General features: G+C 42.1%; 1 protein-coding gene across 1 annotated transcript in view; it reads left to right on the top strand.

Moving 5' to 3' along the window:
* Positions 1–9,877, top strand: part of rell1 (RELT like 1) — a 36,949-nt gene extending 27,072 nt beyond the window's left edge. The window contains exons 5-8 of the mRNA XM_084924114.1: positions 556–804; positions 2,840–2,972; positions 6,131–6,174; positions 6,253–9,877. Of these exons, the coding sequence (XP_084780240.1) occupies positions 556–804; positions 2,840–2,972; positions 6,131–6,166 (418 nt within the window). The 3' untranslated portion in view covers positions 6,167–6,174; positions 6,253–9,877. The remainder of the gene's footprint in view (positions 1–555; positions 805–2,839; positions 2,973–6,130; positions 6,175–6,252) is intronic.
* The last annotated feature ends 8,063 nt before the right edge of the window (positions 9,878–17,940 follow it).

The following is a 17,940-nucleotide window of genomic DNA, read 5'->3' as shown; positions in this document are numbered from 1 at the left end:
TAAATGCAAAGTGGTGTGTGAACACACGGGGAGTGAATGAAGAAGAAACTCTCAGAGGAGGAAGCTGGAGACAAACATCATGTGACGCGACACCCTTCGTGTCTGCGTTGCTTCTATTTGTGGGCTTATCTAATTGTTTACTTAGCGTGTGTCTGAAACTTCACCTGCAGCCGAACTCGGTGCAGAAAACTGCTTCCATTTTTCTTTAAAGATAATCACTGAGGGTGATTGTTCTCAAAGAGCTTGTCAGTAATTGTTTTGAAGTATGAAATATTGATGTGTCATTTCTGCAGCGGCGGGCTGCGATAAGGGAAGCACTGCAGAATTCAGCGAGCTTAAATGCTCTGGGTAAAATGGACTGAAGTCTTTAGCTCGTGTTGGGGTTTGTTCCTCTTACCTCACATTTTGGATGTTTACAGTTGTTGACCTGTAAAAGATTTCTTAGTTCATTTCACAATATTAATAATGTATAATTAATTCATGAAGGCTTTTAAAAAGTGGCAATCTGAAGAAAGAGCTGCGAGGATCACACATTTCTCCTCCTTTATCTTCAAGTCCTCCGCTCACCCCCACCTCCCCCGGCACTCCCACTCCTCCAATGACACCTGTATCGCCGGGGGCGCCCCCGGGAGCAGCCAAGCACACCTGTAACCACCTGCACACCATCGGGGGCCTGGGAGGCAACAAGAACATCTGCACCCGCTGCAACCAGAAGAAATGGCCGCTAATGAGGAAGCCGTCGGCCCGCAAAGCAGAGCTGCGGCACAGTCACTGTGTGGAGGTCACAGTCCTGGCTGTAGGCAGGTGGGAAAGTGTGTGTGTGTGTGTGTGTGTGTGTTTGAATCATAACTGAAGGACAAGCCTGGGTGTATTACTGCCTTTTGATGATTTTCTTGCCTTTAAAATGTTCTCAGAATCGCACCACGAGGTGGTTTAATTAGCAGAAGTAAATGAAAAATGACACACTGTTTGCCCCAGAGGGACACTAGGCTTGAGTGCACACAGACACACACAGCGCTAACAATCAAACATTAACTCTCGAAAATATTCACACTTCATTTAAAAGGCACAAGCATCTCATGCACTTTGATACCACACTGGGAGGTCAGAAACTTGTGGTCAGACTGCTCCACGTGCCACTGTTAACAGTATAGGTCCTCACAAAACTGAGACACGAACATTAATAAGCAGACTTCTAATATCTTATTCAGGATATCACCAGGACTGTCATGTTGACTAGTGAGTGTTCACTCAACTCTAAAGCTTTAATCGATGACAGGAGCTATTCTTACAATTTAATAGACATCAAGCTGCTTGCAGAAAGCATGTGTATTTGGTCCCCTTGTAGAAAATCAGTATAAAACATGACCTAGCTTCAGGTTGGAAAAGCCAATCCTGAAGTACCTGCATTCTCTCTTAAAGCCACCAGATGGCGATAGCTGTGGTTCCAAAAAGAGTTCTGGTCCTGTAGAAGTGTGTGAGAAAATTAGTTTCTGATATCACATGCTTATTGGCTAATGAGTTGTGGCTGACAAGTCATTTTTAAGCGAGCGACCCGCCCCTCTCCATCACATTTGTTTTTTGCAAATAAAATGGTGTTAGCAAAAACGTTTTCTTAAACCAGCTGACAATGTTACAACAAATGTGAGGGTACCATAGACAGATAAAACGATGTAATCACAGTGATGTCACTGGTTAGTGTGCTATTTAAAAAAAAAAAAAAAAAGTATCAAGCATTTTCGCTGTTGCCTGCTTGTTGTTTAGAAACTGGACATGGCAAGGAGCAGCTCTGACTGAGCTCTGAAAAACCATAGACACTGCATGTTAATTGGCCAGCAACTTTTGATTGAAAAGTTGTTGGCCAATGAACATAATCCTATTTTCTGGCTCTGGTATTGACCTGAAACTGGCAACTGAGCGCATAATGTAATCAGAAAGAGAGCCGAGGGCTGTTGAGGCGGACAAGTCGCCCCCTACTGGTCATGAGGGCAAAGAATGCAGCTTTAAGGCACTCCTCCACCGGGTTCACCTATGTCCATCTTTTACAATGTCTGTGCAGGGAATTTGGACACCCTCATCATCAACCCGATGATCCTGCAGTGTGCAGGAATTTTTCTGGTTCTTCTTGTATTTGTGTTCAATGTCCAGACTTTTAGTTTCAGTAATTATAAGAAGAATTCACCACAGTGAGAATTAAATCCTGGCAGTGTTCTCCCATCATAAATCTAGTCCTGCTGTGTCCTAGATCCAGTTTAAAGTAAAGAGACCATTTCTCAATCCACCAGTGAGGCCGGGAAAGTGTGCAGCCTCTTCGCCGTCACGCAGCCTTCCTCAATGTCCCGCTGAGAGCTGATTGAGATGCGAAGACGTTTCTTTTCATTTGTGCACTTAGATGAATGGCGCCGTATGCAGAGGGGTCAGCATGACCTGGATACAAATATTCATTTGCTGATTTAATTAAAGCTTTAGAGTGGGCGGATGAGAGAGATGTCATGTTTAGGTGAGTAAGAAACCAAGAAAGAGTGTGTGTGTGTGTGTGTGTGGGGCTCTAAGAATGGCTTATGGCCTGAGTTTCTGTCCTAGATCATTCAATAACAGACCATTTTCTGTTTTTAACTTGGTCTTTTTCCATGTAAATATAATATTTATGAAGTGCCACTTAAATTCTCTTTTACTTTTAGGTAAAATATGATTCTTCATACCCTCTACTGTATATATGTAGTCATTGTCATGTCAGCTGCTTAAGAACAGGGGTTTGAGCCAGCTCTGCGAACCTGGACCAGCTCTCTCATTTGGATCGCAGGCTGCACAAACATTCAAACCCTTCTATCGTTCTCAGGTTCCGCGTGACAAAGTGTGAAAAACCAGCCAGGGAGCGGCGAACTCTGCTGATATTAGATTCTAACGGAAGCGTCCCCGCATCGCCCACAGCGGTGGAGCCGAAGAGTCGACCAACATTCAAGTCCCCTCAGGTGTGTGTGTGATGAAAATGTTACCTGTTTCTGCTTTTGTCTTGCCTGCAGAAGAGCTCCGTTTCTTATGTATCCATAAATATTTATGTATGCACATATCTCCCATTCCTCTCTTTATAATATGCACTATATCACTCAACCATCCACATCATTGCATTTAGTTGTTTCAGTCACTTCAATAACCAAAGGTTTACAAAATCACTGCTATGGTGTGGGGCTGATTTTCAGCAGTTGGTCTCAGCCCTTTAATGCTTCAGCATACCGAGATATATTGGACAATTTCACGCTCCCAACTTTGTGGGAACGGTTTGGGGATGACCCTTTCCTGTTCCAACATCACTGCACACCAGTGCACCAAAGAAAGGTCCATAAAGACATGGATAAGAGAATTTGGTGTGGAAGACCTTGACTGGCCTGCACAGAGTCCTGACCTCATCCTGATCCAACACCTTTGGGGTGAATTAGAGTAGAGCCAGTGAGACGGGCCTTCTTATCCAACATCAGTGTCTGACCTCACAAATGTGCTTCTGGAAGAACAGTAAAAAATTCCCATGAACACTCCTAACCCTTGTGGAAAGCTTCAGAAAATGCCTGAAGGTACTGAACTACACGCGACCTAAACTTTGTGCTTTTAGGTAACAAGTCAGTAAAATGCCTGCAACACTTACAGTAGAAGTCTGCAAACACTCAGGTCCAGATGGAGATTTGACCTCAAATGCAGCGTCTTCTAGTGAATAAATATAAACACATGGCACTACAGAGAAATATTACTTCTAGTATTTTCAATAAGAAGAAATGAGATGGAGTAAAAGCTGCATTCATGGACAGTAGTTTTTAGTTTCTGTTCACTGATGCTGTTTATTGCAGTGGCTGTAAGAAAAAACGAATAAACGAGTCTTTAAAAAATTCATCACGCAGAGCTGGAGAAAAAAAGAAGACCAGCCTCCGGCCTGCTGTCTTCTGTTTACATCACAGGAAGTCTGGTTTATGAAATGCTGTGCTCCAGGTGATCGTGAGCAGCATCCACTCGTCTCTTCTCCATGTCTAATTTAGTGTTTACAGGAACAGGAAGCTGCGTCGTCCTGTTGCTGCCGTTAAACAACAGCAATTTCCTCGCAGATAACGTGTTTTCATATTCTTCAAACAAAAACAAACAGTGAACAACAAAAAAGGTGCTTTCAGGCGCTTTGCAGCAAACTGCAAAGGTCTTTAGAGAAATCGGGTGGGTGGTGCTCCTGCTGTGAAATTAGCCATCAAGGTGAATCCTTGATCATCACATTTAATGTTCATTCACACATGTCAGCATTTCTTCTTGATGGATGCTAGCTGTAAACAGCTTTTCCTAATCGTCACGCGACTCTGTTTTACATGGCTGTGTTTTTGTTTTTTTGCTCGTTTGCAAAACCAGTGAGAGTGAAAGATACCGCCGAGTGACATATGACATGGGTGGTAAATACTTTACAGGGTTACCTAGGCAACCAGAGACTGGAATGTCTGCTAGTGACCGACGATCGGCTTCAAAGCCGGTAGCTTCCTGTGTGGATGCCACTTTGGTCACTCTTAATAATTCATAGTGAGAAGTAAAATTTGGGAAATTTAACAAAACATTCATGTTGGATTTTTCTGCCTAATTTAGCTTTGTTTAGGTTCAGTCTCAGGCTTTACTTTTACAAGATGAACACTTATAGGGAAGCTCTTATTGCATGAACAGCAACCTGACGAGTTGTTCTCTACTCCAGTAGCATTGAGGTTGGCAGCAGACCGTGAGAACTGGACGGGTAACCAGCTCTGACGGGGGCAGTTGGCTCAAGTTGCTATTTAAAAAAGAAAACTACGTATATGTTCTGTATATTTACAGCCATATACAGACAATGCACTCTCTGAGAAATGTTGCCAGAGACACAAAAGTGCAGAAATATCAATATCAGTTGCAGAGGCAACGCCAGAGATGAAAAGGAGAGACGTTTTCTCCTTCTGTATTAGTGGATCAGTGAACTCACCACACACTGAGTGCACAGTCCTCAACACTTTTTTGTTTTGAAGTCTTTGAGTACGATCATTCTTTAAAACTGGCTGCACATGCATGAGACATGAGGGCTACTTCACAAAGCACTAAACTAGAAGGTGTCAAACATAAGGGCCCGGGGCCAGGATTGGCCCAGGAAAGACTCCATTCTGTCCCAGCGGACAGCTTTGGAAATGTGAAACAGGGTATACATTTTTAAAATTTAACCGTATTTTCATAAATTTTACAGTTTTTCCTGCTGATAAAGGTCATTCACACAACACCAACATGATCCAGTAATAGATAAACAATTAAATGACATGAAAAAAATCAAGTTTTTCATTATTTTTTTTTTTACACTGGGTAAAATAATAACAAAAATAATATTCAAATAAAATAGGACATTTTCTGTGAATAAACAACATCTGTGTTTTATAATGACAGGACATTGTGGGTAGTGAATTCCCAAAACATTTACTGTAATTTTACTCATTTATTTCTTACAGTGTAGACCCAAAGAGTAATGCTAACAGGTTTCTTTCATACAGTCCACAGACACCCCACAGCGATCAAAGTGGGCTGTCTGTGCCTGACAGTGTAAGCGGACTGTGACATTTCTTCACTATGACTGCGAACCCAATAACGTGCACTTTATTTCATGTTAGCTGTTATTTTCCCTGGTTTCCCATTTGGCAGTTTAAGCTATTTCCTTGACTTTTTTGGCTTCAAAATATGTGTTTAATGAATCATTTGACTAATTCTAATTCCTTTTAAGATGCACTTCAAAAGGGTGTAGACTGGTTTTACTCTAGTCAAACTTTGTGATGCAGAGTTCCTTAAATTTGTCTGTCACAAGAGTTCACCCTTTAGTCATAGTGAAAATCCCCAGCAGATCCTGGGTTATTTAATATGAGAGTCTTTGCTTTAGTACGCGCCTTACACTGAATTGACATCATAACCAAATTTGTTTTAGGGTAGAGAAACGTCCAGAGATGTTCAATTTGAAGCCTTAGAAAACGTTTAGCATCTGTGTTTGTTTCATTTTCTGTCAGCTTTCATGTTGACTTTTACCTTTCTTGGATGGATTTTATAATTTTTTATTATTTTATTTGTTCAATGTGTTAATTAGTCTGTGTATTTTTCTCTCTACCAGGAGCAGACAGACAGCGTGGACCAGGGGAAACGATAGAAAACCAGGTAAAGTGTGTTTGCATCAGCTGCACGCGTGTCCTAATTTTTCAGAGCTGTTTACATATTCTTTTATATTTCTTACAGCTATTAAAAAAGGAGAAGAGGAGCAACATCTGGACACTTTTTAAACCCAAATAAGAACTTTCAACATCAGTGCAGGAGGGACTTTTGGATCCGGGAATCGTCCCCCTGTCCTGTCGCTCCCTATGCGCTGCTGCTGCTGATGGTGGTGGTGATTTTACAAGTAGAGATGGCTCAGGTGTGTCTACTTGAAATGGTAGCTGGACAGCAGTGCCTCGCCCAGGAGTGTCAAAAAGTAAATGAAAAAAAAAGCCGGGCAACTGCTTGATGTAACGATGGAGACTCGACCAGCGCTGTCCCTCCCAAAAACTACAGTCGTACTCCTCAAAAAGCAACTGGTCCGTGATGTTTGTGCATTACAGTTTCACAAGGAGGTTTTAAACACGTCATCACTTGGTTTATTTGTAGAACTAAATCCCAGGAACAGGTAGAGCCAGTCTGTGAACCAGTTCAGGTCATCATTAACCAAACAGGAAGGAGTATATCGTGGCCAGACGCTAAACGGGAACATTAGCAGGCGTGACCAAAGTAAGGTTCTCACATCCTGTAATCATATGAACAGGATGATAAACTGTCCTCACAGTGTGTCAACCTGATCGTCCCTTTTAATAAGAACTCCGGGTCAAAGAGCAAATCGGTTCAAATATTCAGACACGAGCCGCTCGCTGGATGTTTTCTGTTAGTCTGTTATTTCTGTTCTTTTTTTTTTTTTGGGTCCTGTGCAGCATCCTGCTAATACATTCAACTTAGAAGATATTAGCATACATTTGGAGTCATAATTCTGACTGTCTAGCCTGGTAATCACTCCTTTTAGCTCCGTTTTTGGTCTCCACCACCGTGACAGAGAATTAAAATGAAAAAGCAAAACCTAAAAGACAAACTGAAAGCAGCTGATACACATACTGCACTGGTCCCACTCTAGATTTGTTTTTGTTTTTTTTGCTATAATGTATCCTTAATAACAAAAATACAGTTTATATCAGTGTTGTGTTATATTAGCGTAGAGAACACGTCTGAAACACATCCTGAGTTAAAACCTTTTGTAAACACATTAAAGTAAAAAGGGCGACGCTGTGATGTAGTGAGCCTCAATATGAACTGTTGATTTTTATGAGGCTGTTTGTTTCCTTATCGACTTCGTTCTGCCTTGACTTAATTTATCGAAGCCTTTTTTTTTATATTTAGCCTGGATTTATCGTATTTTAGCGTGAGCTGCCTTTATTATATTCCATCCTGAGAGCAGATACTGCACAAATGGTTTAATCCATTGTGGATTATGTTATCAGCAGGCCCAGCAGGATGTAAGCCTTATTTTCTCTTTCTAATGAGATGTGCCTTTCGTTTCTAAACGTGCTTGTGCTCGCACAGGTGCGTCGAGGCAAAGGTCAGATGGTAGGTGCTGTGATTCATTCTGTTTACTGTATCAAGAATCGTTTACTGTGCAGAGCAGTGTACTGAGTGAGTTACATCTTTAAGGAAATGGTCTTATTGTGAATGTAACCTCTTAAAGTGAGTACGTGTGGATGGCCTAGTGCCATGGGCTGATGCAAGATGAGGTGTGTACTCATTTTCACTCTTTATCCTATCACTTTTGTGGCCATGCTAACTTTGCTCTTAACCTCTAAGGAAGTGGGCAAAAAGCCTATAAACACAGTGGATCATGTTGCTTGTGGCCATGATTTCGGCAGGTTTGCTCTGTGGTCACCAAACCAAACAAAGACGTCTCTGGAACATTGCACTAACGTAGATCAGCGTAAATATGATGTTATATCAGAGTTTCATGTGATGCTGTTATGTCATCAAATACAATATTTTAAAAATGTAAATGTAACGCTTTTCCATCGTGATTCTGTAATGGTGATCCTGGTCACGTACCAATCAGATGGTCGGCGGTTCTATCCCCGGCTCTACTGGTCTGGAGGTAAAAGTATCCTTGGACAGGATGCCGAACCCCGAGTTCCCCTTAAATAAGGTTAAAAGCACTTAAGCATAGAAAAAAGTGCTTACATGAAGGTTAAGCGGTGTCACAGGAAGTGCTCGCCACAACAGTTGGTCATGAGCAGCCGTTCCAGGCTCCTGTTGCTTAGGTAACGCTGTTGTATGTTTTTACTAACTTATCTAATGTCAGTCAGCGGTTTCCTGTGCTCTCACTGGTAGTCGATTCTCTCGCTAATGTCCAGGCGGAGAAAAGTTTAACTCAGGACCCGCCAACTTTTCAATGTGTCTTCGACTTTCGGTCGTCTCTCATCTCCACGTCACTTTTAGTCACTTCCTGTGTGGACGCCCCTTAAAGAAAGATGTTATTAAGACGTTTTTCCCCTGTGGTTAAAACTGTTGTATTGATTGGTTGATGTTTAGCACCTGATGTAGTCCTATAGCAACAATGTTCGTATCAGAGATGTTTCATTTATAGCCTGGATTTTTTTCGTCTTTTCTAAATTGTATTGAAGATGATGCAGGTGTCAGTGACTTAGTATTTACAACAATCTCAGCAGCATCTGCAGCTCATGTTGCAGGACAGCGTGACAGTAGAGTAGAGGTTCAGAGACGAGCGATCGCTCCAGTTGAGTTGTGTGCAGACTGGAAGCAATTAGCAGCGACGTGGCGACCAAAAACTGTAGAAAGTGAATGCTACTTGGCAACTTCAGGAGATTACACGCAAAAGATGCAGGTGAGCAACTGAAACAACTACCAATGAGAATAAAGAATACCTATGACTGACATACTTCCTGGTAGCAAAGACATTAGGGGGTTACCCGGGTAACCATATCCTGAAATTACTGCTTGTAACCAATGATCAGCTTCAAAGTGATGAGCCGGTTGCGTTCTTTGTGGACGCAGTTTAAGCTTTTTGCTAGTTTCAGAATTTACTGCTGGATTGGCCCGTGAACTAACACCAACTTATTTTTTACTTCAAAAATATGCCCCAAAACTCCAGTATTGGTCTCACCCAAGTCAAAGTTTTCCCACCTAGTCAGCATCACTGACTGCACCCAAAGTTTAATCATACTTCCCTACAACCCGGGGAGAAGCTGAACTACTGAAGGATGTGTTAAGTTATTCTTTTTACCCCATAAAGACATTTTATAAGCTCCCCTGTACCTTTAATGACAACGTCTGACTCCTCAGTGTGCAACAATAAAGATGTAGTTTGATGACATTTAGAATAGTTTCCAAGGGTCGCTGCAGAGGCAGAGAACACTCTCGCTATCTTCTGATGAAGATGAACTTCAAAGGTTATTCCTAGAAGATCTTAAACAGAAATACACAGTAAAGGTTGTAATTTTTTACTTTTTCTACGATTACCACGTAACAGCTGATTTATGTGGTGGTTTAAGCACATTTTAAAGGGTAATTCCACCAGTTGTAGACATAAAAGTTTGTTTGCCTACTTGTTGTCCCTGATGTTGTCGGTGTGACGTCATCTTTCAGTTTTTAGACCGTGACTAAAACCAGAAAGCAAAAGTCCCTCCCCTGAGTGGAGAGCCATGCAGATGTGTTACCTATTTCATTTTTTATTTATTTATTTCTTTTAAACATGCATGCACTTTTTGTTCTTGATATTATGGGTCTGTCTTTTTTCCTCATTGTACAAAGACAAAAATAAAATCGACTAACACATTTTAAACCATGAAGTCGCCTCTTTCTGTGTTGTCCTGCACTGCATCGCCGCCGCATTGCAATGATTAAAGCCAGTGTCCGCTGACCTGCAGGCTGACGTCTCCCTCCCCTTCCCTCGTGCGACTGAACCATCCGTCTTCATATCCTATTCTGTCTCATTTCCTTCTTTGCTCACTGCCCCTCTCTCTCTCTTTTTCGGCGCCGTAATGAAAAGATGATTTGTCTTATTCATCTCAAGGAGGTAGTCTGTCGACCTCCGGCTCTCTATCATATTATTTCCACATAATGGAGATGAGATGGAGATGGAGGGGTGTTTTGAGCGCTAGACGGAGGATTAACAATGCTCGACTCCTTTTTTTTGTCTCCTCTTGACCTTCTGAGTCTTATCGGGTTAGGTCGTGCAAAAGAGACACAAAGGATGCCCGAGCTGGTGACCTTAAAAGAAAGGGCACAGGAGAGCTGAGGAAAAAGATACAAATCTGTTAATTCAGGTTATAACTTCACTCCGAACAACAGCCAGGATGTGATTAAACGAGGCTTCTGGGTGACACGTTGTTGCCGCTCGACAGCGCTGGATTGACGACTGACTTTCTGGCTGTTGACAGCGACCGGAGATGTTTACAGTGTGGTGGTGGGAAGGAACGAAACGGAACTACACTAGAGTCATGGCTCAAAGCTAACCCGCCCTTGATAAACGCAAAGCACAAAGATGCCTTCAGAGTGTTAAACCTGTCGGTTGTGCATGACGGTGCAAAATGCGAGTAAGCTGCACAAGAGCACAAATATGGACTCCTGTTGCATGTGTGTTTACTTTTGCTATTAGAGTCGAGGTTCGGTCTCTGCGAGATTTTCACACCAACAAAACAAACAAAAAAAGGAAATCTCCTAATTAGGTTTTCAAATAAAGAGCAAAGGTAATAATGCTGCTCTGATATGTCTTTTCTGCATGACTTCATGAGCAGTAAATTTATCTCAGGCGCTGAATTATTCAGGCCTCCAGGCGACAGGGCTCCCATGCTGATGCCAGGCTAAGTGCCCTACATCTTATCTTTGTCGCTGGCTATCAGCCAAGAGGACGGAGCTCAGGGGGGAGAAACGTCTTTTATTTCCTTTCCTTTTTAAAATTTTTTGGGGGGAAACAGATGGGACTAAAGGGAGGAAGTCACGTCGATGTTTCACAGCGTTTGAACTGGGTCAGGGCTTTAACTTTAAAAAGATGATTCGACTGTCTTCATAAGTGTGCAGATGGCAGAAATGACCCTTTGAAACTTCAGAGCTATTTAAATGCACAGAAAGTGGAAAAAAAAAACACGAATGCACCAATATATCATTCCAGTATCTGTATCATCAAATATATCAGCGAGATGACAGCTGCTGATGTGAAGATCAAGTCTTCAAAATATAGTTGATTTATGTTGGTCATTGTTCACAGACAGGCTGGTCTGCTGGGTTTTTCCCACACAACCATCTCAAAGGTTTTTTAAGAGAATACGAGAAAAAGAGAAAATATCCAGTGAGCAGCAGGTGTGTGGGTGAAAATGTCTTCTTGATGTTAGAGCTTAGAGGAGAAAGGCTGATGGGAATGCAACAGTAACTCAAATAACCACTCATTACATCCAAAGTATGCAGAAGAGCATCTTTGAATGGACTACAGCAGCAGAAGACCACACTTAGTGCCACTCCTGTCAGCTAAGAACAGGAAACCAAAGCTACATTTAACACAGAATCACCAGAATTCGACAACAGAAGATTAGAAAAATGTTGCCTTAATTTCTGTTGTGACATTCAGATGGCACGCTTTGGGCCTCTTAGGACTAACTGAGCATCATTCAAACACCACAGCCTACCTGAGTATTGTTGATGACCACGCCCATCCCTTTATGACCACAGTGTACACATCGTCTGATGCCTCCTTCTAGCAGGAGACCAGTAGAGCCAATCCAGTAGAGCACCGTGGGGAACAAGTGGTGGAGCAGGAGGTTCATATCATGGATGTGAAGCAGGCAAATCTGCAGCTACTGTGTGATGCCGTCATGCCGTCATGTCAACATGGTCCAAATTCTCAGAGGATTGTTTCCAGCACCTTGTTGAATCTGTATATCTGAATAATTAAGGAGGCCAAACATGGTAGTAGCAAGGTGTCGGTAAGAAAGTGTGCGGTGAGTGTAGAGCAGCGGTCCCCAACCTTTTTTGCGCCACGGACAATATTTTCACGGACCGGCCTTTAAGGTGTCGCAGATAAATACAACAAAATAAAACTAGTACCGGTACCTAAAAAAGAAGATTTATTCATAACACACATGAAACGACCCAGAAAAACCGAGTAAACGACAAAAACGATAACAAAACAACGCTAAAAACCGATAAAAACCCTGAAAACCATACATTTCACACTCGAACCTCAACTCTCGCGGCCCGGTACCAAACGACTCACGGACCGGTACTGGTCCGTGGCCCGGGGGTTGGGGACCGCTGGTGTAGAGGACAAAAAAAAAGCCAGATTTTTTTTAATTTCCAACAGTTTCTACAAGTAAAGCAGCTGCTTTTTAAGAAATAAAAACCTAAAGCTGGAACACCTTACATGGGATCTCTTTATGAAAACCTCCAGGTTGGTTTTCTAATGAAAGAGTTCATATTTAACTTTGGTGAAACATTAGTAGGTTTCCCAGGATGGGGGGAGGTGGAGTATTTTTGGGCTGTTTTCTCAGACGTTTAAAAGGTTAAAGATTACATTCAGTGTTGACACTAATTTAGCAGGTTTATAGTTTGTTCACTGGGTTTCCAAGAGCGTGGGAGGATAAATCAACAGACTCACAGCTGGATGACCGACGAAATCCTACCTTAACAAAAGCGAGACCAAAAAAGAGAAAATCCCTCTTTGTGCTGTTTAGTGCGGCTCCAGAAACACTCATTGTGCTTGTAGCTGCTGATAAGTAAAGCACATCTAACTTTTGTTTAAACTCTTATCTCGACTCATGTTCATACAAGCCTAAAGACGGAAAGAATAAAACCTTCAAACCGTGAAACAAACATGAACGATGCTTTTATTTTGTCCTGTGCATTTTCCTTTAAGCTAATACTAAAGACAACAATAGCAACAGTTTTTTCTCTTTACTGCGAGGTGGATATTTTCTCTTTAAGTATAAATTTTCCTCTGAGATGAGGAAGTGTGTTTGTGTGCCGCAATAAAGGCTGACATCATTAACGCCAACAGAGCCTTGAGAAAAACAAACACGCTAACTGAGCGCGCACACCTCAGGGACTCTACAGCCAGCTGCCTAATGGACCTGATAAAAACAACGCAGAGGAATCCGACACGCCAGTGCTTTTTATTTGTCCGCACTCGCTGTGTGGATGTACAGCACAAATTAACTCGTTGTGAAGCTACTTTTGAGCCATTATCTCGAATCGCTCTGATGACGGGGAAGAGACGGTGAACACTACAGAGATGCGAGCTTGGCTTACAGCGTGTAGAAGACTAGGTGGTAGAAAAGTGACGTTCATTCATAGAAATTAACAACAATTATTTATGGTTCTGGAGGAGAAGTTCAATAACAGGCTTTGCAAAAAAGACCTTTTTCTTTCTGCTCCTGCTAAATGGGAGAAAAGACCTTCATCGGGATGAATGTTTGACTAAACGAAAACCATTAAATGCACCTGCCTCTGCTTTACAGGCAGATGGGAAATGTTGTTCACAAAGTGTAAATGCACATGTGCGAAACAGGAGATATACCTGTAATAAAAAAAATGTATGTCTTGGCCCTGAGAGGTCAAACACACCAGCAACTAGAAAAAACGCTGCAGAAGCACACAAATCACGACTGAAGGAATTAAGAAAAGACAATAGCAGGAAGCTAATAGTAAACTTGTTTTACTGTTATATACAGCAAGAATCATGTGACATGTTGTGTTTTATAAGGTTTTTGTCCAACTTGGGTTATGTTTTTCTTGCTTTTGTGGCTTTTTTTCTATTTGCTGACATTTAATTAAGTTGCAGTGCGTTTGACCTCTCAGGGCCGCTGTGCTGTTTTCTTGAAAATAATCTTTTTAACTCCTAATAACAAACCAGACAGTATTGGAAAGGATCCTGTGTAGTAACTATGTGGTTGACTTTGTGGACATGGACGACTGGAGAAACTTGAAGTCACTCCTGTTGTACTTCTCTGAAGTCCAATACGTGGGCTGCACGTATAGTTTGTGTGGTGTAAATTACCCACCTTGACCTTTTGAAGCTGAACACAAAGAGCAAAAGGTGGCTCTGACTGAAACTGAGGACACTGCACAGTTGCTGGCTAACAACTTGAAAATGAACCTTCGTTAACAATGAGTGTACATCCCAAAACGTTGATTCTGTTCCTCTGGACGTAGCATTTTCAGTCGGAGAAACGTTTTGTCAGTCAAACAAGAGATGAACAGAATCAACCTTTTGGGATTTACTTCCCTGGATGACTGAGCATGCATCAAGACAAATGAGTGTACACACATTCAGCCTCCTTTTTTGACTCAAACAGGGCGATTTGACAGCATTTTATTCACTTTTGAAACTGCTGATTGAGTCAATGAGCAAGAGATCATTCACTGGCCATCCTTTGCATACAGTCTGTAGCCCAGATATCCAGATAACCAGCTGCAGCTGTCTGGATTGGGACTTCCTGTTCTGCCCTCTGCTCGTAGCTGTGGATACGCTTATTTAAAGCCTGTTAAAATGTGATGGGTCAGTAGCACTCGGACACAAACCGAAACTAGAAAGCTTCCTGAACCAAAGATCAACAGATTGTACGAGGAAATACATGCATACGCATACAAATGTTGCTTTATTTTTAGTTTTTAATTTCTGCAAGAGCAAAAAAATAAAGATTTAGAAATCTAGTAATTGCTAAACACTGGAGAATTTTTTTTTTTTAAAAAAAGATGATTTTAGTAGTTTTGAGGTGGTCACTACATTTAAAAAAGTAAAAGCATGGATGTGGAATAAAACAAGCAATGCATTAGAAGTTAATTTGGTCCATAGCTGATCCAAAGGATGATATAAGTACATAATCCTCTGTTATTAAGGAGATGAGCCAGTCTCAGTGAGAAAACTCAGAATTATGCCCCTCATAAAGTGCTGTTTATGTTTGCTTGTTTTTATCCTGATTATCTTTTTTACTTTTTGCTTATGTGTTAAAAGATTTGGATTTTCAACTGTAGGTGAACTTGGAAATTTTGGGATATTATGAAATTGAAAAAGTTCATAGGGTCCTAGGAGCTCTCACTAAAAACTGTTTCGATGAGAGAAGTGATCAGGTTGAAATTCACAAACTGCGCGCTTGACTTGTAGCTGGAGGTGATGTTAAACTTACTGAAAGGAGCACTTACTGTGGAGAGCTGGCTGGTCAACATAAATCTAAAGCCGTTCTCCTCCTCTGCTCCGATGTCATGTGATTTTTGTTTGCTTTCCAACACCTCAAAGGCTTCTACCCTCCTCTGCTCGTCGATGCCTCTTCTCAGCTGACAGCAGCTCACATGTTCCCTTTCTGCACAAATAATAACACGTAGCTTGTGCTGATGTTACGCTCGCCGATAAAAGTTGCTCACACCGACACGTGTCTCTTTTCAAACTTCGTGCTCTGCTGTTTGTGTGCAGGTAAAGCCTCAGCTGTTATTTATCTGCCTGTGCAGAGTGTATAATCTACCTTTCTGTGTATCCTTGAACCGAGTGAAAGGATCAAAGTGAGGCGGTGACGCACTAGGCGAGCTCGGCTCTGATGGAAAGATGAGTCACTGGTTTGATTAAGCAGATCCTGTTGTCATCACGCTGCACGGGAACATTTTTTGTCTTTAATGTCTTTGTTCGTAACGTTGAGAAGCAGGGTGTACGTTCAGAAGTTCATAAAGAAAACTGCTCTTTTTGATTTCTTAAAAAAACAACAACAACAACACAAAAAACAGCCCGCCAACGAGCTTTTGTGCTCATTTGTGCTTCGCTTGTGATTTCACCTGGTAGCTGAACAGCCGCCCACTGCACTGCACAAATTATGTTGTCCATGGGGGGAAAAGTAAAAATAAAAACATAACAGGCTGTACTGTTCGCTCCCTCCGAGGCATTTTTGGATCAAAGCTTTGGCTAAACTGTGAATGCATTCGCACACAGGCCTCAGTGTGGATTGGAGTCTGGTAGTCTATCCCGCTGTGGTGCAGCACGCCGTATGTGACATGAAACCGCCTCTGGTCTTCTGTGGTTTTCCTGCAACGTCTCAAATTCAGCGGTGAGTGGGACGTGCTAAGGGATTTTAGTGAAAAGTCAGAGAGGGAGAGATGCAGTCTGACAGACCCACGGGATCGTGGTGAGCGGGTAAAAAACTAGCGACGTGCTAACAGCAACTTCACCTGCTCGAAACAGGCGTATCTTAATAAACCAATGAATTTAAAAGTTGAACATTTCATGTAAAACCAATGAACTAGCCAAAAATCCAAAGGTTTAAATAAAGAGTGCACTATAACACGAAGATGAGCACAGAGGGATGAAGATGGAAAGGCGGCGGCTGAGGAGATAAATCACCAAAGAAAGAGCTATTTTGGGGCGCTCTGTTCCACCTCTTGTGCTCACACAGACACCGAGAGCCTCTCAGTCAGCCAGTCGATCAGGATTATTGGCTGCTGTGGAAGTTCCTGAGGTGTGTACGTGAGCTGTGTGGGGTTCACGCAAACACCCACAGGTGTTCATTAGCCGAGGCCCCGAGGCCCTGGACGCTGCCCGCTGAGGCTCTAACTGCTGCGATGGCGAGGTTTAAACACCCGAGTCCCACGGTGATCACACTTATTATGAAGAAGGGAGCGAAGCGGCATTTATAAACAAACGCTTAGATGTTGTGGTGAATGGCGAACGCCGAAAATGTGTTCGGTATGTCATCTGTTCGTCACTTAAATTAACTGGTATACACAATTAAAACATCCAATAAAAGTAACAGAATTGGTGCGGAGGAAAATCACGAGTAGTGACTGGAGCAGTATTTTTTCCATGCCCTTAGGTTGGCAAAAATCTGCCTCCTTAGGGAAACGACCGCTTTCCCTTTGGCAACCAAGCTGTTATCTGGCAAGTCTGCTGACAGAAGAAGAGCTTCTGTGAGGATGATTTTATGTCTTATTTTGTGAACATTAGGTGATGGAGAATATTTTGAAAGAACTGAGCTGTTTGAACTGTCGGTCCCCAGCAGAGCAGTTTTTAACATCATAGTTAGAAACCTGCTGGGTTACCTACAGGAGCTGTGCTACTTGTGTTACTCCTGTAAAATTACAGCCACTGGACTATTCATTTACAACTTTTGAATACTAGACCCTAAAAGTGAAATTACAGTTCCTTCCACTACAGTCAGGATCTGGAATTAAATAAAAATAACTTGTTTTTAGTGCTCCGAATCATCACGGGGACAATAAGCTAGTGCTCATCACACATTTGCATAGATTTCTATGTAAAAGTTAGATCACGCCTCAGTCACACTAGACTAAAAATAGGACGGCAACTTCCTTGTGACTAGGACAGAAATGGTGGTTTCCCCGTGAGTGCGTTTAATTTTTTTTGCATATGACAACAACAGAAAGTTTCACAGGTCCAGTATGCATCAGTCCTCTTTGCAACTGCTTTCGATTGCTAGACCATGACACCCATCAGGAGGTGGGAAGCAACCTGTGGGGTCCTGTCTGCAATCACATTGGAGAAGATCAACAAATAACTGCAGAATAATTTATAAACAGCCAGATTACCAACATGCTGCAATCTGAGTTCCAGTTTCAATCATTATGCAAATGTGCTGTTTATAAGATTGGGGGAAACCTGCAGTCAGCTGAGACTGAAGACGTCACTTGGATGAGTGACGAAACGTTTCTCCCACTGAAAACGCTACGTCCAGATGAACAGAATCAACTTTTGGAGAACATAGCAGAGTCATTTTCAGACATTCATTCACTCAAAGTTTAAAAGTCTGCTTGCTGCTAATCTCAGTAGCGTTTGGCTCTTTCTCTGTCCAGAGATCTGCAGATGCAGGTCAAGGAGGGGCAGCCAACAGATGAGGCCTCCACAGGAAAGCAGAG

The sequence above is a fragment of the Perissodus microlepis genome, chromosome 3 (assembly GCF_051167445.1).
Source record: "Perissodus microlepis isolate ML-2025 ecotype Zambia chromosome 3, ASM5116744v1, whole genome shotgun sequence".
Lineage (NCBI taxonomy): Eukaryota > Metazoa > Chordata > Actinopteri > Cichliformes > Cichlidae > Perissodus > Perissodus microlepis.
This window is presented reverse-complemented; position numbering and strand designations above follow the sequence as displayed.